The sequence below is a fragment of the Babylonia areolata genome, chromosome 26 (assembly GCF_041734735.1).
Source record: "Babylonia areolata isolate BAREFJ2019XMU chromosome 26, ASM4173473v1, whole genome shotgun sequence".
NCBI lineage: Eukaryota > Metazoa > Mollusca > Gastropoda > Neogastropoda > Buccinidae > Babylonia > Babylonia areolata.
In genome coordinates, this window is record NC_134901.1 from 41,561,756 (window position 1) to 41,586,162 (window position 24,407).

A 24,407-nucleotide genomic window follows, 5' to 3' on the forward strand; every position below is an offset into this window, starting at 1 on the left:
CACAGAGTCTCCACAACAACATACTTACGATACAGTCTACACACAACACACATGGTCTCCACAATAGCACTGTTATGATAGTCTACACACAACACACATGGTCTCCACAATAACACCGTTATGATACAGTCTATACTGAGTTTATACCCTACACAGTTCATACTGACGGCTCTGCCGAGGACAGCTGTACGAAATGGTGGGACAGGAATCAACATCCGTTACCCAGGAGGCAGAGAAAAAAAAGATCTGCTTCACTACCGAACAACAATACGGAACATGTGTAGTCTCCACAATAACATACTTATGATACAGTCTACACACAACACACAGAGTCTTCACAATAACACTGTTATGATACAGTCTACACACAACACACATGGTCACCACAATAACACTGTTATGATACAGTCTACACACAACACACAGAGTCTTCACAATAACACTGTTATGATACAGTCTACACACAACACACATAGTCTCCACAATAACATACTTATGATACAGTCTACACACAACACACATAGTCTCCACAATAACATACTTATGATACAGTCTACACACAACACACATAGTTTCCACAATAACATACTTATGATACAGTCTACACACAACACACATAGTTTCCACAATAACACTGTTATGATACAGTCTACACACAACACACATAGTCTCTACAATAACGTTGTTATGATACAGTCTACACACAACACACATAGTCTCCACAATAACATAGTTGTGATACAGTCTACACACAACACACATAGTCTCCACAATAACATAGTTGTGATACAGTCTACACACAACACACATAGTCTCTACAATGACACTTATGATAGTCTACACACAACACACATAGTCTCCACAATAACATACTTATGATACAGTCTACACACAACACACATGGTCTCCACAATAACATACTTACGATACAGTCTACACACAACACACATGGTCTCCACAATAACACCATTATGATACAGTCTATACTGAGTTTACACCCTACACAGTTCATACTGACTGCTCTGCTGAGGACAGCTGTACGAAATGGTGGGGCAGGGATCAACATTCGTTACCCAGGAGGTAGAGAAAAAAAGATCTACTTCACTACCAGCTTTTACTCCACCGACTATAAGGCTGAGGCAGAAGCCCTGAAAACAGCAGCAGCCCACATCGAGGGTCAGCGCTCATGCTACACATTACAGAATTTTCCTTGACTGATGCCCCTGTCTGTCCTGCAGGCCTTACAGTTCTATGAAAACACTGATCTTCTTCTTCTTTGTTCATGGGCTGCAACTCAACTCCCACATTCACACGTATGTACACGAGTGGGCTTTTACATGGATGACCATTTTTAACCCCCCACCATGTAGGCAGCCATACTCTGTTTTCGGGGATGAACACTGATCTAAATGTCCTCCACTCTTGCCTCCTTCTGCAGGGATTTGTCATCCTGCAATGGATTCCCTCTCGCTGCAGTGTGCTGGGCTATGAGACTGCTGACTCCCTCGTGAAGGAAGGCGGTGCACAAGGGCAGGTGGATACGTCCACCAGCTACTCAGAAGTAAAGACCATCATCAAGGCCAAGTTGACGGGCGCAATAGCCGAGTGGTTAAAGCGTTGGACTTTCAATCTGAGGGACCTGGGTTCGAATCACGGTGACGGCGCCTGATGGGTAAAGGGTGGAGATTTTTACGATCTCCCAGGTCAACATATGTGCAGACCTGCTAGTGCCTGAACCCCCTTCGTGTGTAAACGCATGCAGAAGATCAAATACGCACGTTAAAGATCCTGTAATCCATGTCAGCATTCGGTGGGTTATGGAAACAAGTAAATACCCAGCATGCACACCCCCAAAAGCGGAGTATGACTGCCTACATGGTGGGGTATAAACGGTCATGCACGTAAAAGCCCACTCGTGTACATGCGAGTGAACGTGGGAGTTGCAGCCCACAAACGCAGAAGAAGAAGAAGAATCAAGGCCAAGCAACAGAAGAAGTGGCTGCAGCAACAGCCATCATCCACACCACGAAAGGACAGATCCCTACTGCCTGCTGACTAGGCACGGACAGGTGTCAAGTGTTGTTGTGTTGTGTTGTGCTGTGCTGTGCTGTTGTGTCATGTCGTGTCGTGTGCTGTCCTATCATATTGTATCATATAGTATCACTCTTCTGTCACAACAGATTTCTCTGCATGAAATTCAGGCTGCTCTCCCCAGGGAAAGCGCGTCGCTACAGTAAGAACACCACCCATTTTTTCTTCTTCTTCTTTTTTTTTTTTTTAACATGCCTGCAAGTGTATTTGTTATCCTATCAAAGCGAAAATTTTCTATGGAATTTAGCCAGGGACAAACCTTTTGTTGCCGCGTGTTCTTTTATGTGCACTAAGCACTGGCTACACATGGGACCTTAATTTATCGTCTCACCTGAACGACCAGCGTCCGGACCACCACCCAAGATCTAGTGGCGAGGGAGAGTAAGTACTGGTGAGTGTGGGATTCGAACCTATGAACTCCAAGATTCCCTCGGTTCCTGGGGCGGACGAGTTACCACCCGGCCATCACCCCACAGACACTCACCTGCAGACAGGCAGCACCATGGCATGATCGACCTCCCCGCGGTAAAGGTCAAGGTCGCACAGCGCCCTCTTCACGGCCTCCCTGGCCCTGAAGCGCGGCAGACCCACGAACGGGGCCGGCACCACCTCCCCCACCATCCTCCCCTCGTCGTCCATCACACTCAGCTCTGGAAGCCGGTGTCTTCGGCCGACCTCCAGGTCAACGGGGTCGTGACCTGGGGTGATCTTCACTGCCCCTGTTTGGGGAGGGGGTGGGGAATGATGTGTCGTTTTTTAGTGTGGTTTGCGAGATGGTGATTATGTCTGATGGTGATGATAATACTAACAACAATGACAGCCCCTGTTTGGGGAGGGGGTGGGGAATGATGTGTCATTTTTTAGTGTGGTTTGCGAGATGGTGATTATGTCTGATGGTGATGATAATACTAACAACAATGACAGCCCCTGTTTGGGGGTGGTATATGATGTGTCCTTTAGGGTGTGGTTTGTGAGATGGCGAATGTGTCTGATGATAATGATAATGATAATACTAATGGTAATGATACTACTATTACTTCTACTCCTAATAATAATAAAAAGAAGACAAAGAAGAAGATAAAGAAGGAGAAGAACAATAACAAGAAGAACAAGAACAAGAAGTAGTATGAGAAGATGAAGAAGAATCCAAATGTACACAGCGCCTATTCTTTAAATAAGGCCCTAGGCACAGTTGCCTGCACACACACACACACACACCCACACACACACACAAACACACACACAGATATACACCTGCCCACCCAAAAACCCATGAAAAAGCGCAAACTCATACAAACAAGCACAAAAATCATCTGTGATGAATATATGTCTGCTTCGCTCAAAGTTACCTTTACATTTGGTTGTTGTTGTTGTTGTTGTTTTCTGCTGTGATTATTGTAACCATGTTTGTTTTACTCAAAGCTGACATTTAAGCATTATATGTCTTTTATGTATTCGCATTGAATTAATGTGATTCTAGTGTAATGCTGAAATGCGTTTTATACCACGAATGGATTTTCTCTTATGGAGATGATAAAATATTTTGTCTGCATTCTCTGTGTTTTACGTTGTTGACATCCAAGCGTTTTATGTCTTTTATGTATACGTGCTGACTGAATCTGATTCTAGTGTATTGTTTACGTGTTTTATACAAGCAATGAATTTCTCTTATTGAGATAACAAAGCATTCTGTATCCTGCATTTCCTTCCCTGACCTGACCCAAAGGTTTTGTCCACAAAGTCATCAGATATTCTATATTCTTTGTCCACAAAGTCATCGGATATTCTATATTCTTTGTCCACAAAGTCATCAGATATTCTGTATTCTTTGTCCAAGTCATCAGATATTCTGCATTCTTTGTCCACAAAGTCATCAGATATTCTGCATTCTGTGTCCACAAAGTCATCGGATATTCTGCATTGTTTGTCCACAAAGTCATCAGATATTCTGTATTTTTTGTCCACAAAGTCATCAGATATTCTGCATTCTTTGTCCACAAAGTCATCAGATATTCTGCATTCTTTTCACAAAGTTAGGAGATATTCTACATTCTTAATCCCTGACCTGATCCAAAGGTTCTGTCCACAAAGTCATGAGATATTCTGCATTCTTTGTCCACAAAGTCATCAAAAATCCTGCATTCTTTGTCCACAAAGTCATGAGATATTCTGCATTCTTTGTCCACAAAGTCCTCATATATCCTGTATTCTTTGTCCACAAAGTCATGAGATATTCTGAATTCTTTGTCCACAAAGTCATCAGATATCCTGCATTCTGTGTCCACAAAGTCATCAGATATTCTGTATTCTAGTTCCCTTACCTGACCCAAAGGAACTGTCCACAAAGTCATCGGATATTCTGCATTGTTTGTCCACAAAGTCATCGGATATTCTGCATTGTTTGTCCACAAAGTCATCAGATATTCTGCATTCTTTGTCCACAAAGTCATCAGATATTCTGCATTCTTTTCACAAAGTTAGGAGATATTCTACATTCTTAATCCCTGACCTGATCCAAAGGTTCTGTCCACAAAGTCATGAGATATTCTGCATTCTTTGTCCACAAAGTCATCAAAAATCCTGCATTCTTTGTCCACAAAGTCATGAGATATTCTGCATTCTTTGTCCACAAAGTCCTCATATATTCTGTATTCTTTGTCCACAAAGTCATGAGATATTCTGAATTCTTTGTCCACAAAGTCATCAGATATCCTGCATTCTGTGTCCACAAAGTCATCAGATATTCTGTATTCTAGTTCCCTTACCTGACCCAAAGGAACTGTCCACAAAGTCATCAGATATTCTACATTCTTTGTCCACAAAATCATCCGATATTCTGCATTCTTTGTCCACAAAGTCATCATATATTCTGTAATCTTTGTCTGCAAAGTCATGAGATATTCTGTAATCTTTGTCTACAAAGTCATCGGATATTCTGCATTGTCTGTCCACAACGTCATCAGATATTCTGCATTTTCTGTCCACAAAGTCATCAGATATTCTGCATTCTTTGTCCACAAAGTCATCAGATATTCTGCATCCCAGTTCCCTGACCTGACCCAAAGGCTCTGTCCACAAAGTGGTCAGCGACGACTGGGAGTGACCTGTCACACAGCGGGTGTCGAACCCTCCGCCCCACAAGGTGTGCGTATCGCGGGTCCTCGGGGTGCACTGCCACCGCCGTGTCGCCCAGCATCGTCTCCAGGCGTGTCGTCGACACCACTATCTCCTCGTCTGTTGGATGACATGACACATGTGGATGACACAACACGCTGATTACACAACACACTGATGACACAGCATGTGGATTACACAACACAATGGCACAGCATAATAACAACACAGCATGTTATATACACAACATGATGGTACAGCACGCTGGTGACACAACATACGGATGACACAACACATAAACAACACGACACACTGATGACACAACACATGGATGACACAACACCTGGCTGACACAACATGTTGAGGACACAACACACAGATGACACACCAGGTGGATGACATAACATGCAGATGACACGATGTGTTATGACACAACACATGGATGAAACAACACGTTGATGACACAACACACTAATGACACAACACGTTGATGACACACAACACATTAATGACACAACCTGTGCATGACACAACATGTAAATGACACAACACATTAACAACATGACACAACATGCAGATGACACATGTCTGTACTGAATGATATATAGCATATGCTGGGTAAAACAACAGAATATCTGTACTGAATGACACATAATGCAGGGTTAACTCACTCTGGATGAATAGTTCTCTCCCTTGCTTTTCCCTACAGACGACCCATTTGTTAGGGTCAGGAAAAAAATCACAAAAAATACAAAACATAAAATAACTGAATGAAACTCGCTGTACTTGTCCCACTGACCCCTCTCCTCACGTCGTGTGAACGCCCGCCCCCCTCCCTCTTCACTGCTCTCAGAAGCTGAGTCACTACCAGTAACTTCTTGCTGGTAACTTTCTTCACTGCAGATACTTTATTCAACGTCTTCAGCATCCTTGTCGATGTTGAAACCTTAAGTTTGAAGCATTTCAATCGCTTCAGCAGCGGTAAAAGCCGCTGTCGTGCTCTGGTTTGCTCCCAAAATTTCCACTTGTATCGCCTGCGACACCATTTTCGATTCGTATGCAGATTAGCTTGTCGTGTGGGGTCCCTGAACCTGCTGGCTCGCTGTGGAGTGTGTCATTACGAAATCTCATGAAGAAACTTTCCATTCGACCCTTGACACATTCGCAATGCCAGGTGTAGCTGTGATTGTTATGCTACCCCATGAGAAAAACGTGGGAAAAATTTTAATTGTCGAAACCACTTTAGCGTTCCGTTGTCCGGAACGCTACCTTACGTCAGGTACGCTATAGCGTTCCATGGTCCGGAATGAGTTAAAACAACAAAATTACTGGCAAAAAAAGGACACAGCCATCCACTGCAGCTGAAGAAAATTCCAGACATAGTGATGTCTTCTCAGGCCGAGAGAGTGGGACTGTCCATCTATCATGCTCAGGTTGCGTTGTGCACTCTCATCCTTCATCCTTCAGTGTGTGCATCACACTTTGGGTTCTGCTACCACACGCATATCCAACTATAGAGGCACAATGAATTGTCATCCTCCGTTTCCCAGAGACAACTATGATTTACAAAAAAAAAAAAAAAAAAAAAAAAGAAAAGGAGGATTATTTTAGTTTTTGTGACTTTTTGGTTGGTGTTTTGCTTTTTGTTTTTTTGTTTTGTTTTGTTTTGGTTTTATTGTTTTTTGTTTTGTTTTTTCACAGACAGAAACCAAAGGCAAACTTTTTTTTTTCTGTCCAATCATCTGCACCGTTTCAGTGGCATTACTCCCACGCCGCTCATTTAGATTCCCCCATACACGGCCACACCCAGGTTTGTCCGTCGCAGTTCCAGCGTCGGCAGTCCACAGGGAACCATCGATGTTAGGTCGCCAGGAGGCCACACACCAGAGGAGACCCTACACTGCTGCTGAGTCACTTCGGTGGTGTTCAGTGGTGCCTGTTCTGTTTTAACGTACTTAGGACACCACCTACTAAGCCCCCTACTAACGACAATAATGGCTTAGTCGCAGAGCCAGACTGAGTGGGCGTCCCTAACAAAGGGAAACTTACCCATATCCTCCACAGGGTAGGCGAAAGAGGACAGGACGCCAAACTCCACCCCATCATCATACCCTGGAACCTGTCGCCGGGTACGTCCCTCCACTGTCACATTGTCCACCTGCACAGGTATCAGTGTGGTGGTGTGTTTCCTCTTAGTTTTCAACAGGTGTGTGTGTGTGTGTGTGTGTGTGTGTGTGTGTGTGTGTTTGAGTTCCTCTTTTTGGTGTTTTTTTCTGAATTTTGTTAAATCTTGTTAGCACCCTCTGTTTAACATCTGTATCATTCATTGTAAACAGTGCTCAAGTGTTTAACATTGCCACAAGGCAGTGGGTACGTATCCATGGTGACACACACAAAACTGGAACTGCCAACCCATAGCAAGACTTCCTGCGTGTGTGTGTGTGTGTGTGTGTGTGTGTGTGAGTCACCTGAAAGATATGTCACTGAAAAATGTTTTGCATATTGTTTGAGGAGAACAATAACTGCCACTGTGTTCAGGAGATCAGAGTTAGAGGGATACAATGGGACAATTCAACATGTAGAAAGAATACATATTTCGCCGCCCAAGATGGAAGATCAGAGTTACAGGATTCCAGAGGGTTACCTCGATGTCGGAGATGGAGGACTGCAGACTGCAGGACCAGTTGACCAGCTGTCGGTCACGGTACACCTTGCCTCGCTCATGCAGCCGAACAAACGCCTCCGTCACTGCTACGGACAGTCTCTGAAACACAACATCAACAGATACAGACATAATAATAATAATAATAATAATAATGGTATTTATATAGCGCTGAATCTTGTGCATAGACAAATCAAAGCGCTTTCGCACCAGTCATTCTCACGCACGCATAAATCTAAAACTGGAGAAACTGAAGACAAGGAAGAGGCAGGGAAGGGAGGCTATTTTGGGAAGAGGTGGGTTTTAAGGCCAGACTTGAAAGAGCTGAGTGTGGAGACTTGACGAAGCGAAAGAGTCATTCCAATTGCAAGGTCCAGAGACAGAGAAAGAACGGCGGCCAACAGTCAAGAGTTTGAATCTGGGTATGCGTAAATAGAGTGGATCCAAAGCTGATCGTAGTGAGCGAGATGGAGTGTGGAGGTGAAGGCAGCCACAGAGAAAGGAAGGGGCTGATTTGTGAATACATTTGTAGCATAGAGTGCTGATCTTGTACTTTATTCTGTGTGAGACAGGGAGCCAATGGAGATGTTGCAAAAGAGGAGTGATGTGCTCAGATCTTTTCTTTCTGAGGACAAGTCGGGCAGCAGAGTTTTGTATGCGCTGAAGGGACTGAATGGATGAAGCAGGCAAACCAGACAATAGAGAGTTACAGTAGTCAAGGCGAGAGAGAATGAGAGAAACGACAAGTCTAGATGTTGCGTCAATGAACAGATATTTCCGGATGGAACTGATGCGCCGCAATTGACAGTAGCAGGATTGACATGTCTGATTGATAAATATGCATTAGTGAATGGTTTTACATAAAAAATGAATTAAAGCTATCAGTCATGATGTGTGTGAGAGAAGACTGTGTTTAATACTTAAATGAGGAAAAAAAAAACAAAAAAAAGTGGGAAAAAAGAGGAGGATGGAGGCCCCACAAGAAAAGAGGAAGGGAAAAAAAAGAAAAAGAAAAAGTTCTGTTTTGTTTAATGTAACTATTTTTGATGTTATCTGTGTATTCTGATTAGATTTTTTTTTTTTTTTTTTTGCAATGGATACTTAAACAGTGCCTATCCTTACTCAAAGACCAAGCTCTCAATGCTTTGTGGGGTCACTGGCAGATGAGTGTTTTAACTCACTCAGTACGGCCAGTCCTCTCTTCTCCTCTACACAGACCTCTCAGATGTCCAGTGGGTGTCTGAATGACCCAACCTTTAGCTTCCGTCATCAGAATTGTGGTATTCTTTGTAAACATTCACGTTTTCAGTATAAGAGCCTTCCGCTTGAAATATTTTGATGATGGTAACTGGGGTGAAATGCTGTTAACGTCGTCTCTTTCGCCGTTCGTATGGAGAGAGTTAACCATTCTGCTACTTGCCAGTCAAACACGGGAGAAAGTACAGGACTGGGATTTTTTTGTATTTTGTATTTTATATTTCTTTTTACCACAACAGATTTCTCTGTGTGAAATTCAGGCTGCTCTCCCCAGGGAGAGCGCGTCGCTATACTACAGCACCACCCTTTTTTCTTTTTTTTTTCCTGCATGCAGTTTTATTTGTTTTTCCTATTGACGTGGATTTTTCTACAGAATTTTTCCAGGAACAACCCTTTTGTTGCGGCTGAGCCGTGATTCAAACCAGCGCGCTGAGATTCTCTCGCTTCCTAGGCGGACGCGTTACCTCTAGTTATTCAGGGCTAGGGCACTGGTTCGAAGAGGACAGTGAGTTTCAAGGGGGGTGGGTCCTACTGGACGTATTTTCTTTTCTTCTTCTTCTTCCTTGTTCGCCTCCCATTAGATGAGCAGCCCGGTGTCCTCGATGAAGGCTGCCGTCCGTCGCAGCTCCTCCAGGGTGCCGTACAGCTTGGCTTCCACTGCTGTTGGTGTTGGCCAGTACTTCCTCCTGGATGCTGCATGCGTCCTACAGTTTTGAAGGATGTGGTCGGTTGACACTGGTCCCTCACCACAAGGGCACTCTCCACTCTGTCCAATGCCAAATTTCGTGTGCATGTGGTGGAGCAGGCGGTTGTGTCCAGTCCTCAGGCGGAAGATCTTGACCTGTTCCCGTCGTTCCAGCAAATGGTATCTGTCTTCTGGGTTATATTTGGGGTGCTGGATGCGCCACTTTATTCCTTGCTGTGCCTTGATGATTGTCTTGATTCTTCTGTGCACCGTCTTTTGCCAGAATGTCCGCTTGTTCGTTGCCTCTGATGCCACAGTGTGCTGGTACCCATTGTATCGCCACTTTCTCCACTCCGGCACTCAGGGCAACAAGGGCTGATGTGAGACGGTTCTGTTCTATGGGACGTATAACCGCTAACCTTCATATACACGTATGTGAGAGACAGCGATTCTCACCTGATCCAGAGTGAAGAAGTTGTAGTCCCAGTCAAAGGAAGACCCCAGTGACTTCATCTGATCTTCAATCACCTGCCCCTTCCTGCGGACACCAACCGGCAACACTGTTACACATTACGTACTTTTATCATCTCATCAAGTGCTCTACAAGTCACTGGTGGTCTCCATCCTCTTATGTGGATGTGAGACATGGACACTGATGGCAGAAATAGAAAGAAGAATCCAAGCATTCGAAACCAAGTGCTTGAGGAGACTACTACACATCTCCTACAAGGAGCACAAGACCAATGACTATGTGCGGAACCTGATCAGCAACCTTGTTGGGCCCCAAGAACCACTGCTGGCGACTGTCAAACAACGGAAGACGGCATGGTTTGGTCACATTATACGACATAACACCCTCTCCAAAACCATCCTGCAAGGGACTGTAGAGGGAGGGCGCAGACGGGGGCGGCAGAGAAAGAGCTGGTCCAACAACGTAAAAGAATGGACCAAAATGATGATGCCAGATCTCCTCACGACAGCTGCCAACAGAATGGCGTGGCGAGCTATGACATCTTCCTCATGTCCCCCCAACGACCTCAGCGGTTGAGGGAATAGTGAGTGAGTATGTTACACAAACAATGCGCGAGAATCATGAATGTACAAAGTTAATGTAAATCTCACATAATCACATATCAACATGTGCAATAAGCACAGTAAACGAAGAGACATTTAAATGTCACACTAAAATCAAAACGCAGACATGCATGATAAAAACCAGCTATTCAACAGCATTTAGAGTTAATACACAGTACAGAATTCACACAGACAGACACAAACACAGACACACACACACACAGTCAGACACAAACATACACACACACACACACAAACATAGATAGAAACACACACACACACACACACACACACACACACACACACTAATAAACAACAATTCTTCATCGCTTATGACTCTTTTTTTTTCTTTTTTCGTTTTTTTTTTTTTTGAGCAATCCACATTGGAGCTTTAGCCCCCAGTGCTGCGAACAGACAGCACAGTCAGCGTCACAGGCTACCCACTCTTTCTTCCACTTCCAGACTTCAGCCTCAAAGCGGCGCCGGCCCAGCTGATGTCGAGTCAAGCCGGTCTGCGACCACAGCGCCTTCTCCACCACCACCTGGGTGGCGATTCCGGCATGGTCCATACCCGGCACCCACAGGGTGGGCCTACCCTGCATGCGGTGCCTGAAACGGTTCAGTTCGGTTCTGTTTCAGTCATTGAAGAAGGCATCACTGCATTCAGACAACAAATCTATATATAAATATATATATATATATTGTATTTGTATTTCTTTTTATCACAACAAATTTCTCTGTGTGAAATTCGGGCTGCTCTCCCCAGCAAGAGTGCGTCACTACACTACAGCGCCACCCTTTTTTTTTTTTTTTTCCTGCATGCAGTTTTATTTGTTTTTCCTATCGATGTGGATTTTTCTACAGAATTTTGCCAGGAACAACCCTTTTGTTGCCGTGGGTTCTTTTACGTGCGCTAAGTGCATGCTGCACACGGGACCTCGGTTTATCATCTCATCCGAATGACTAGCGTCCAGACCACCACTCAAGGTCTAGTGGAAGGGGAGAAAATATCGGCAACTGAACCGTGATTCGAACCAGCGCGCTCAGATTCTCTCGCTTCCTAGGCGGACGCGTTACCTCTAGGCCATCACTCCATAGTCCATATATATATATATGTGTGAAAAACCACATCTTTGCTAAGCGAGCAGATGCCTTACCATCAGCTTAACCCAACACAGTTTCAGTTTAGTAGCTCAAGGAGGCGAAACTGCGTTCAGACAAATCCATATATGCTACACCACATCTGCAAAACAGATGCCTGACCAGCAGCGTAACCCAACGCGCTTAGTCAGGCCTTGAGAAAAAAAAGAAAAAAGAGTTAATAAATAATAGATAAATACATTTTTTTTTAAAGTACTACTACTAATAATAATATGTATAAAGTGCAAAAACTTGATGAAGTCAACTATAAGCGTAAAAAAAAAATATAATAATAATAATAAAAAAACCAACGCTGTTTATGCGATCAGTCAAGCCTTGAGGGAAAATCAAATCAAATCAAATCAAATAAGATGAATGAATAAATAAACAAATAATTTTTTTTTTTTAATAATAATAAAAATTATAATAATAATGATAATAATTCATAACTTTTCTATGGCACGATATCCAGTACTAATGCTGCTCATCGAGCTAGATATAAACATAACCTAAAACATTACAAAAGCTCAATCCAACGTGTTCACAGAATGAATCAAAAAGCAGAATCCACCAAACTATAAACAAAAAATTAAAAAAACAAGGAAATAATGCTTAGATTAAAAAGAAATGCATTCCATAAAACGCACATTTCATAAACACATACACACATGCACGCACGCACGCACACACTCGCCGGCAAGAGCACACACACTCACACACACATGCACGTGCACTTATAACTATAATAAAAATAAACAAATACATACAAACAACTCAGGCGAGATGTTAGGCGCTACAAAAATACCACTGATAATATTACGTCTTTTGCTCAGAAGCGCATTTAAGCACGACGCAAGGTAAACAGGCGATGGTTCTAACGTGAGTGCAGTGTGAGGCCAAAACAGCAGGAACACCTCACCAGCGTATGAGGGCGTCCTGGATGGAGTTGGTCAGGGCGTGACCAAGGTGAAGGGTGCCTGTCACGTTGGGAGGGGGAAGCAGCATGACAAACCTCTCCTTCTCACCGTCCCTCCACTGCTCAAAGATACACACAAACACACACAAACTTACACTCACACACACACACACACACACACACACACACACCATGCACACAAACACGCATGCGTTCATACCAATTTCCATGCACGCATACACATACGTACGTACACACACACATACGCACACACGCCCAGACACACGATGATGCAGACACAGACACAACATGCACACATATACACACACACCATGCCCTCACATATACCCACCAACACATACCCATACAGACACAGACACACATACACACACAGACACACTATTGGTATTATATACCAAATTATAAAACATCACAAAAACATCTTCCCACTGCAAGAACTGAAGAATTTCTGGAGTGATGGCCTAGAGGTAACGCGTCCGCCTAGGAAGCAAGAGAATCTAAGCGCGCTGGTTCAAATCACGGCTCAGCCGCCAATATTTTCTCCCCCTCCACTAGGCCTTGAATGATGGTCTGGACGCTAGTCATTCAGATGAGATGATAAACCAAGGTACCATGCAGCATGCACTTAGTGCACGTAATAGAACCCATGGCAACAAAGGGCTGATCCTGGCAAAATTCTGAAGAAAAACCCACTTCAACAGGAGAAACAAATAAAACTGCACGCAGGAAAAAATACAAAAAAATGGGTGGCGCTGTAGTGTAGCGACGCGCTCTCCCCGGGGAGAGCACCCGAATTTCGCCTGGGATGATCAAAATGGCGAAAGGATAAGACTGGGTCCCACCTTCCAGTGCCAAACCCTAGACACAATGGACATGAATTCGCTGCCCCAAATGGCAGTGAAAGGCTACGGGACTTTTTAACTCTCTCCGGACGAAGGAATGCTCACGCATTCCTGCATAAAATGTATTCGGTTTCAGACGATGGAATGGAACAGCATTGGATTGGAGTGGCAGCCACATCCCTATGTAATTGCGGCCAGGCTGACCAGACCCCATCCCATATTCTCCAAGACTGCCCCTGGTATGAGAAGATGCGGCAGCAGTCCTGGCCTGGGGGTGCTGACCTCAACACCAAGCTCTGGGGGACGGCAGCCGATCTTCACCTGACGTCCGAGTTTGTGGCATCCCTTGGACTTCGACCCTGACTGCGTAGCTGTCGAACGCAAAAGAAAGAAAGAAAGAAAGAAAGGAACAGCATTTTCAAGAAATAAAAATCCATCACGCACTGTACACGTGATTTTGTGATCAGCCAAGCAGAGTGCGCTATTCTGGGTCACTCCACAATCGAATGGTATGATTGGCCAGCCTGCCATGTGTGGCCCGTCTCGCACGCACGCTGACAAAATCACTGACCGGTCGTCTGCTCGCGTGCCAGCCTGTTAGCAAAGCGGGCTCTTCTCAAAATGTTGTAGAGCGAACAAGGCAGCGACGGCAACGTTTTAGGGTTGCCGAAGTACTTGAAATGCTACAAACTGAAGGGTCGGACATTGAAGAGGTGGATGATGACGAAGAAGAAAGTGAATTTAATGCAGAAAGCAAGTATGGGTATGGTGATTCAGGATGAAAAATTGGCATTGTTTTCTACATATGGCAAAACTGTAAAAATAAGATGAGAAATTTTTTTTTTTTTTTTTATGCAATAGCTCAACACGTAATAAACCAGTTCTGAAAGTTTCATTTTCTTACTCCGTATTTTGTATTTTTTGTAATTTTTTTTCCAAACCCTTACAAATGGGTCATCTGTGGGGAAAAGCAAGGGAGAAAACTTGTCGTCCCGAGTGTGTTAACCTTTATCCATACAGCACTAATAGCATGCTCAAACACTGTCCAGGACCCGACAAAAATGCTTCTTGTGGTCTAACCTTGGAGGAGGGAGCATCAAAGAATCCCTGGCTGATCCACCAGTCGTACCAGGCTGCCTCCACATACTGGGGGCTGTAGGCTGTGGGCAGGGGGCATGCTGTGTCTGAAACACGACAGGAAACTGGGGAGATAAGTGTTGTGACTCAACGAATGAAACTGATTTCTACAGGGCACGTGCCAGTTTCCACGCTTAGTTTGCTGCATGTTCACACTGCGCCACCTGCATACAACCACACAAAGACAAAAACAACAAGAAACAACCGAATGCGCATACAGCTGACAACACACATACACACGCACGCATGCACGCACACACACACACCCACACACACACACACACAATTCAACAGGAGTCATAATGGCTAACGGAAAAAGAGGGTGCTAGCCAGCGGGACAAAGGGGAGGTTACCTACTTCCGGGAGGTTATCTGCCGTAGTTTCGTTTTCTCCGCATAAGCGGAGAGTAGTTTGCACAGGACAGGAATGTCAGACCCCTGCTGGAGTCTGCACTAGTTAGGTCACGGTTAAGTATGTGTAATTAAATCAACTGATTTAGAAAGTGAGAGTAAGAGAAGATTTTTTTTTTAATGTTCTTAGGGATAAAATTATCAATCAGACTATATAATCAGACTGCACAGGTTAACATAAAATTCATCATTATTTCCTCACACATGTTTTCTAACAGGAGGCGCCATGAATAAAAGTGAGGTGTTGGACTTTCGATCCAGTGCTCACCACTGATCAGGGTTCCAGCCCCCATTTCAGCATGGTGGACACCATAGCAACAATTCTAACAGTGGTGGTGGTGTGTCCATCGAGATCGATGATGACCATCGTTGTCATCCAGATGGGGGATGGGGGGAGGGTGGTGATGGGCTGGGGGGAAGGATGCTCATGAATCTATCTGTGAGTGCGCAGATGGCTGAATAGTCCAATCTGCGCACGAAATGTTCGCTGACAGTTGGGGCAGACAAATACAGGCATATCATTGTCAGGGAGCTTGTTTGCCCGTGACTTTCTGGCCTGCCTCTTCTCAACAGCTGCAGCAGTCCTGTTGGCCTCGCACAACTTGGCGCCTTTGTGCACAGCAGCGCGCCATCTGTCACGGTCCACTGCAGATTCCTCCCAGAAGTCAGGGTTGATATCAAACGCTTTCAGAGAGACTTTCAGAGTATCAATGATGCAATGACAACAAAAACAACAATGGGAAAATACAACAAAAGTATATATTCATTATATATGCATGTTCACACCACTGCATCTATGTCACAATTTAAACACACACACACACACACACACACACACACACAGTGACATTCACACACACACAACACACACATGCGCACATACATATGGTATGCAAACATACACACAGGCATACACAAAATGCAAAGATTTTCTGTCACACCGAAAATCACACACATCTCGGCACATAAAACACAAAATGTCTGCTCATGCAAAACACACCTTTCTTCTGTCCTTTTTGAGTCTGAATGTTGTACGTCACTTTTTCAAAGTTGTCTTTCTGGAGAAGAGAAAAAAAATTTACCTTCAGTTTCATGATAAACATTTTAAATAATGCTTTTTTAGATTATATCTTTACTTAATAACAGTTCATAACATTCCTTGTGACCTTGGTAGACTTGGTAATGAAGACACTGTCTTTAAAAAAAAAAGAAAGAAGAAAAAAAAAAGGAATATATTCTAGAAGTAGTACTAAAGACAGACTAACACTGAGACAGGCAGACAGACATGTAAACAGACAGGCAGAGAAACAAGACTGAGCACAGAGACCTTTCACATCACTGTGAAAGGCCAAAAGGTCACACGATTCTTGGCCACTTCAACTGATGAGCCAAAAGATGCAAAAGGTCATGGGTCACTCAGAAAAGACAGGACAAAACAAAACGAACATACTACTTAGTGTCAGCCTCTCCCCAGCACTACAAATAAAAAAAATATATATTAGGATAAAGTCATGCCACAGCAGTGCTCAAAACCTGCAGTCTTTAACTAAATGCTGTGAATAACCAACAAGAAGTTGGAATAAAATAACTGTTTGGGAACAGATAGTCAAAAGTTCTGTTATGTGCTTCCTCACCTTTCAAGCAGTATGGTAACTTCTTCTTCTGCGTTCATGGGCTTCAACTCCCACGTTCACTCGTATATACGCGAGTGGGCTTTTTACGTATATGACCGTTTTTACCCCACCATGTAGGCAGCCATACTCCGTTTTCAGGGGTGTGCATGCTGGGTATGTTCTTGTTTCCATAACCCACTGAACGCTGACATGGATTACAGGATCTTTAACATGCGTATTTGATCTTATGCTTGCGTATACACACGAAGGGGGTTCAGGCACTGGCAGGTCTGCACATATGTTGACCTGGGAGATCGTAAAAATCTCCACCCTTTACCCACCAGGCGCCGTCACCGTGAATCGAACCCGGGACCCTCAGATCGAAAGTTCAACGCTTTAACCATTCGGCTATGGCGCCCGTCAGTATGGTAACATTTCCACGTGTCAGCTGAATAAGTCTGTATAAATATCAGCGTAATTCGTCCATTGTACACTCTTCTTATGCATGTAACACTTTTTTTTTTTTTGAATTATTGAATCTTTTTTCTTTCTCTTTTTCAGAAAAAGTGCCTGTTCTACCTGCCAGTCTGTCTGTTTTGCCAGATTTCCATTTACCTTTTAGTTCAGTCACTATATGCCTGTAATCTGCTATTTGTTCTCTGTGTGCACGCTTGTGTGTGTTTTTGTTGTTGTTTTTTTGGGTGTGTGTGTGTGTGTGTGTGTGTGAGTGTGTGTGTGTGTGTGTGTGTGTGTGTCTGTCTGTCTGTCTGTGACTGTGTCTCTATGTGTTTTGTTGTTTTGTTTGTGTTTCTTTCCTTTATTAATTCAACATTTTCTAACACAGCACAATGATAAATTAATGAAATGGAAACATATATATCATATATATGCAAATGTTTTTGTGATAAAATAAAGAATAAGCAACAACAACAAAAAAACTCACAAAACCCCCACAAAAGAACCAACTCCACAGTCTATTAATATAAAGAGGTGGAGTGTTGGCCAAGAGGTAACGCATCTGCCTAGGAAGCAAGAGAATCTGAGTGCATTGGTTCAAATCCCATAATGATAGTCACCAGTATTTTCTCCCCCTCCACTAGACCTTGAGTGGTGGTCTGGACTCTAGTCATTTGGATGAGACGATAAACCAAGGTCTTGTGTACAGTGTGCACGTAAAAGAACCCACAGCAACAAAACAGTTGTCCCTGGCAAAATTCTGTAGAAAAATCCACTTTGATAGGAAAACAAATAAAATTACAGTCAGAAAAAAAAATACAACCAAAAAAAAAAAAGTGGTGCTCTTGGTGTAGCAACACACTCTCCCTGAGAAAGCAGCCTGAATTTCACACAGAGAAATCTGTTGTGACAAAAAAGAGTAATACAATACAATACAAAGAATAGATAAACAAATAAAAGTACTCCATCATCTGCCTGACCCCAGTTTCCATCCAGGCTCTGCAAGTTCAACACAGAAGGCACAGCTGTCAGGATTTCATGCTTTGGGGATTCATTCCATTTCAGTTTCAGTATCAGTTTCTCAGGGAGGTGTGACTGAGTTTGGACAAATCCAGTTAATTATTACACCACATATGCTGGCAAATGCCTGTCAAGCAACACAACCCAATGTGCTAGCCAGGCCTTGAGTGCATATTATGTACCTATCAAAGTGGGTTTTGTCCACAAAATTTTCCTATGGGTTCTTTTTCAGTGTGGGTATGTGCTGCACATGGAATCTTGGTTTTTATCATCTCATCAAAATGACTAGATGCTCAGTTTGATTTTCCAGTCTTACACAGGAGAAATGGGTCAGATGGGATTCAAACCCAGACCCTCACAGACACGCTATTGACAGACAGAGTCTTGACCATTCTGCCACCCTCCTCCAATTGCTGGTACAGGCTGACAGTTGACCACAAGAAGTTTCCCCCCAATGCTGGATACAGGCCTCCAAAACTTGGGAACAACCTTCCACACACCAGAGAAATCACCCCACCGCCAACGCCCAAATCTAATGTGCTCATGTGTGCAATAAAAATGGGAGGGGCAGGGGAGTAGGGAAGTGGGTACTTCTGATGAAAAACTGAAAAATTTGCATGTGCATAAGAGAGGGGCAGGGGGGAGGAGGGGGGGGCTCACAAAAATAGACAGAAAGAGGGAGGGTGGGAGGGAGGGAGAGAGACACTCAGACAGACAGACAGAGAGAGGAATGGATGGAAAGAGACAAACAGACAGACAGACACAGACACTTTTCTTATTTTGTCTGTCTTCCTCTCTATTTCTCTTTCTGTCAGTGTCACTGTGTGTTTTCTCTGCGTGTAAGGCTGCTGTCTCAGTGTGTCGGTGCCGCATCGGACATATAGAGGAGACGAGTCTATCTCCCATCAAACGAACCTGAAAAACAGACGTTGAAAAAAAATCTCGCGTGGAAACGTGGACAGATGATGGCACCCTCCTTGATGTCAGAAACCTTGATGTTGACGGAGTTTTGTACAATTTATGCCCTGTTTTTCGGTACAACAAACGCAGACGGCACCAGGAGGCTGCCATCTTGGATGAGGCTGAAGCAAGAGTGGCTTCCCTTGTACTATCTGGCAGCAAGAATCGACCTTCAACAACCAGAGAGTGCCTGACACCAGAAGATTGTGTTTGTTTAACTTTGGGCCTGAGTGAAAAAAAAAAAGTTTTTCTGTGGTGAAAGCGCTTACTTGCCACCATAATCAGGGATACAAACAGTAACTAGTGGACTGAAGGGTGTCACATATTCCAACACCGCATGACGTTGTTTTTTTACGTAAGGAGCTGGATCGGTGGTTATGAAACGGGAGCAGTTTGACCTTATGTTTCGGCTACTTCCTGTTTGAAAGTGAAAGTTGCCATGTTGAAACATGCCACAACAGAAAATGTATCACCACAGCATATTAATGCGAGGGTTAAAACCGATCCTATGACTATCAAAGTATAAAAAATTTAAAATCCAGAATTTTTACGGTTTGTGATTGGACTACAAAGAAAATGGATCTCAGGAGAGCACATGTGTTGATGACACTTGCATCCATCATTTTCATTCAGAGGTGTTCCGGAAATCATGTCAACTTGACTGTTACCACAAACATTGTGGAATCTGTGGAAACTGTCACAGAAGAAGTTATAAAGAATTTCCAGTTAAACTACAGCATGACAGATGAAGGATTAACTGAAAATGATCAGCTTTTGCTTGCTCTGTGTGTCTCTGTGGAAGATACAGACATTGCTGTGATTCATTCTTGGGACTCAAGGGTAGTTGATCTCGGAGAGCAGCCTTCAGGGATGTTCAATTTTTCATTGAAGGGATTGTTTGTTGGCAGAACATACACACATCTAAGATTTGTTTTCCTCCAGCAAAACGGGCAGTCACCATGTCTGACACAAATGGCAGAAACCACCCCCTTTGACTTAGACAGTCATTTCAATTTAACCAGTGAGCTTCCGCCAGATAAGACAGCAGTTTCCTTTGAAGGTCGTCAAGAGATTGTGGTTATAAGACAGCACCGTGCAATTGACACTGCCTTCAATGTAGTCGTCGTTCTGCTTGTCGTTATTGTCAATTTAGGCGTCGGCTGCAAGACTGACCTGGGTGTGATCAAGGCAACGTTGCGTCGGCCCATTGCTCCAGTGACTGGCTTCTTCTCACAGTTTCTCATCATGCCATTGGTAAACCTAGGGCTGAATGAATTGTGAAACCTGTATTTTGACTTGTTTTAAAAATTTTGTATTCCTTCCCAGTACTGTTACATCAGTGTGTGTGTGTTATGTTAACTTTGTCAGTGTGTGTGTGTGTGTGTGTGTGTGTGTGTGTGTGTGTGCATAAATCATTATATGGATCAGTCTTCATGCTTTGACGCCTTCTGAAACTGAAACCAAAACCTTTTTTTTTTTTTTTATATGAAACTTAAACTGAATACTGTTGGTAAAAGATTTGCATCATGATCATGCTTTGTTTTAAGACAAAAACATATGGCTAGCCTGTGTGGTAAAACAAAAGGCAATGTCATGCTTGTTCCTGTCTGTATGGACACTCAAAAGGTCCCTTCACTGTGTTACTTTATAATTTATGTATACCGTGTGTGTGTGTGTGTGTTATATGTGTGAGCGTGTGTGCGTGTGCGCGCGCGTGTGTGTGTGTGTGGTAAAGCTGTCAAATAATCAGAATGTTTATTCCAGTACTGTTTTCTCTTTGAGTCAGATGCTTTTTTATATAAACTATTATATCTCTTTTTGTAATCAGTTTAGATATGTGTGCTTTTTTGTTTGTTTCAATGAAAATGAGTAGTTAGTTTACAGCTATCTCACTTGATGAGTTGATAGTCGTAGTCTTCGATTTAATGTTTTTCCATTTTGAATGATGGGGTTAGTGGTTGGAGGGTGTTGGTGGGGGGTGGGGGGGGGGGCTAGTAGGGGGCATATTATATATACCTCAGTGAACTTTTGTACATGTAATACATGTATTTTTCCACTGTCTTTTAATTCCAGATTTCTTACGCAGCAGTGAAAGCTTTCCAGTTTGAGCCAGCTCTGGCTTTGGGCTTTTTTGCCCTGGGGTGTTCTCCGGGGGGGTCAGCTAGTAACGCCTACACCATGTTGCTGGATGGGGACGTTTCTCTATCCATCACCATGACCTTTATCAGCACTCTGGCTGCTCTAGGTCAGTGTGTGTGTGTGTGTGTGTGTGTGTGTGTGTGTGTGTGTGTGTGTGCGTGTGTGTGTGTGTGTGTGTGTGTGTGTGTGTGTACATGTGTGACTGTGAGAGAGGGGGAGAGAGAGAGAGAGAGAGAAGAATGTCTTTGCATCATGTATGTGTGTGTATGTGTATGCATATCTGTGTGTGTGTGTATATGTGTATGTGCATTATTTTGTGCTTGTGTGTGTGTGTGTGTGCGCGCGCGCGCGTTTGCATGCATTGTAATACAAAATCTATGGTGTATATATATATACAGTGGATGCGGGTGATGATGATCAAGAACATAAAAGATCGTGATAATAAAATCTATAGTTTTGCATGTGTGTATGTGTGCAGTGCTCCCTTTCACTGTTCTCTCAAGGAGACCCAACCCCAAGACCCACTTTGACTTTTAGTTTTATCATTTTATTCTAAAGCGTCCTTTGAGCTAAAGGTTAACCAGTCTTGTAGCCTTTTAGTTTTACAGCCATCAGGGCACTGGATTTCACATCCACTTTGTCTGGGGCTCGATGTAGGCTGGTGGGGCCCAGTCCTCTCCAACGCCTGACCGGTTCCACCACAGCACCAATTTTTTTTTTTTTTTTTTTTTTTTTTTGCTGCCCCATCATCTGCACCGTTTCAGTGGCATTATTCCCACGCCACTCATTTAGATTCCCCCATATACGGCCACACTGGGTTCGTCCATCGCAGTTCCAGCATCAGCAGTGCACAGGGAACCATCGTTGTTAGGTCGCCAGGAGACCACACACCAGAGGGGACCCTGCACTGCTGCTGAGTCTCTTCGGTGGTGTTCAGTTGTGCCTGTTCTGATTTAACGTACTTAGGACACCACCTACTAAGTCCCCTACTAACGACAATAATGGCTTAGTTGCGGAGCCAGACTGAGTGAGCATCCCTCCCAGAGTGGAGACCGCCACCATGTCCCTCAAACAACGGCCCCTCATGAATCTGCCGACACTGACGACATTGGCAGGACTCACCCCAAGCACGGAAGTGAAGGGGTATCGAAACTGAGGTCACCATGAGAGCAGGGCATGAAAGGCCACAGACTTTGAGACTATTTTGTATATTGATGACGATGAAGGAGGAGGAGGATGACGATGATGATGACGATGTTGCTATGGAGGTCCATTTTGGTTTGGGATTGCGTGACAAGGCTGTACTCTACGCTTCCTGTCATAATGATATCCCGGCGTTAACCAGCCCCGAGAGATAAAGACACTTGCAGTGTTGGTCAGGTGATTAGAGCAACACACCCAAAGACTCATCATAGAAGTGGATGACACTCGACTGTGTGGTCCCAGTCTCCCCATTGAAGCCCACAGCACACTCAACTCTGGGTAGGAGCCGGCCACAGGCCAAAAAACCCACCTCCGCTGGGATTCGAACCCGCGTTCTCCCAGCCGTCAGTCCGCGACGCTAACCACTTCACCACGGCGGCAGGTCCACAGCACCGATTTTACCTGCAATCAGTTACGTTGAAACAACAGATAGCATCACCATGACTTGACTTGGCTCAGGCTCAGGCCCATAACGACAAAGTAGTCGTTGGGGGAAGCCTGAGGACCGCAGATGCAACCTCCCTTCTCCATCTGTCTCTGCCAGCAGCCGCCGGCAGCAGCTCACGTGTGTGGAGTCAGGTCCATTGTTTGATGTTCTCATGCCAGTTCTTCCACTGTCTTCCTCTTTTTCTCCTGCCCTCAATGGTGCCTTGCATGATTGTTTTGGACAGACTGGTGTGTCGAGTGTTGTGCCCAAACCATATCAGCTTGCGTCTCTTCACAGTTGAAAGGAGAGGTTCCCGAGGTCCAGCAAGGTTCTCAATTCTGCTCCGTACATATTCATTGGTCCTGTGCTCGATCCAGGAAATTTGAAGGAGCTTTCTCAGGCATTTGTTCTCGAAGGCCTGGATCTTCCTTTCAATTTCGGATGTCAGTGTCCATGACTTGACTATTAGACGGTTGAGGCCCCGTCAAGGGCCTGTTCGTCGCCCGAGATCTATTTACCTATGCGCATGCGACATGCGGGCAGTGGCAAGTACAAAGGTGGTGGTTAACACTGGCAGGCAGGAACATACACTGAAGGTAGCTCAGTTCCAGTAGCTGTCTAGGCGGCTTTTAAAAGAGTCAACAGATGGTGCCGTCACCACAGAGTCTGGTAAACAATTCCAGGTGTTAACAACTCTTTCGGAGAAGCAGTTTGCTCTGATATTAAGATGGCACTGGTGTTTCTCTAATTTCAAAGCATTGCCTCTGAGACCACGCGTGGACGCCAGTTTGAAGCTAGGTCGAGAGACTGAGTAAAGCCCATGCAAGTATTTGCAAACCTCAGTAATGTCTCCACGGAGCCTCCTGTGTTCCAAGCATGGTAATTTTAATTCATGAGACAAACCAAAATGGCAAAGCATATAATATACTTGGATATGAAATGAAATGCAGAACTTGAAAGACAACAGTGCAAAAATAGACAGTATTTTGTCTTTTTTTTTTTTTTTTTTTTTGTCTTTATAGATTAGGGGGGCTGGGGGGGTACATTAGCTCAAGCAGGTGACAGTGACAGTATTAAAAGAAAACAAAGCTTATGTGAAAGTGCACTTGAAAGAGAATGTATATTTATCTTATTCTAGTGCATCCCAGTTGTGCTTAGGTTTGTATGTTTTATTTGTCATGTGATGCTGTTTGTAACTTACTGAATTTTTTAATGCTGTGTGCAGATATCACTCTCTCAC

General features: G+C 43.9%; 2 protein-coding genes across 2 annotated transcripts in view; one reads left to right on the forward strand and one right to left on the reverse strand.

Annotated features, from left to right (window-relative positions):
* The window catches only part of LOC143300191 (valine--tRNA ligase-like), a 49,768-nt gene extending 30,253 nt beyond the window's left edge, over positions 1–19,515 (reverse strand). Inside the window, exons 1-10 of the mRNA XM_076613750.1 lie at positions 19,354–19,515; positions 16,350–16,407; positions 14,883–14,986; positions 12,943–13,058; positions 11,328–11,492; positions 10,266–10,347; positions 7,850–7,969; positions 7,255–7,363; positions 5,146–5,325; positions 2,576–2,810 (exon numbers count right to left, since the gene is read on the reverse strand). Coding sequence (XP_076469865.1) covers positions 2,576–2,810; positions 5,146–5,325; positions 7,255–7,363; positions 7,850–7,969; positions 10,266–10,347; positions 11,328–11,492; positions 12,943–13,058; positions 14,883–14,986; positions 16,350–16,407; positions 19,354–19,509 — 1,325 coding nt within the window. The 5' untranslated portion in view covers positions 19,510–19,515. The remainder of the gene's footprint in view (positions 1–2,575; positions 2,811–5,145; positions 5,326–7,254; positions 7,364–7,849; positions 7,970–10,265; positions 10,348–11,327; positions 11,493–12,942; positions 13,059–14,882; positions 14,987–16,349; positions 16,408–19,353) is intronic.
* Positions 19,516–20,370: 855 nt separating this feature from the next.
* Positions 20,371–23,982, forward strand: LOC143300317 (hepatic sodium/bile acid cotransporter-like). The gene is made up of 3 exons (XM_076613917.1): positions 20,371–20,652; positions 21,472–21,643; positions 23,924–23,982. Exons 1-3 carry the CDS (start codon positions 20,371–20,373, stop codon positions 23,980–23,982), a joined length of 513 nt encoding a protein of 170 aa, XP_076470032.1.
* Positions 23,983–24,407: the final 425 nt, after the last annotated feature.

Coding starts and splice junctions, on each gene's coding strand:
- LOC143300317 (XM_076613917.1), top strand. CDS start 20,371: ATGGCAGAAACCACCCCCTTTGACTTAGACAGTCATTTCAATTTAACC. Junction 20,653..21,471: donor AGTTTCTCATCATGCCATTG/GTAAACCTAGGG, acceptor TTTTAATTCCAG/ATTTCTTACGCAGCAGTGAA. Junction 21,644..23,923: donor CAGCACTCTGGCTGCTCTAG/GTCAGTGTGTGT, acceptor CTAATTTCAAAG/CATTGCCTCTGAGACCACGC.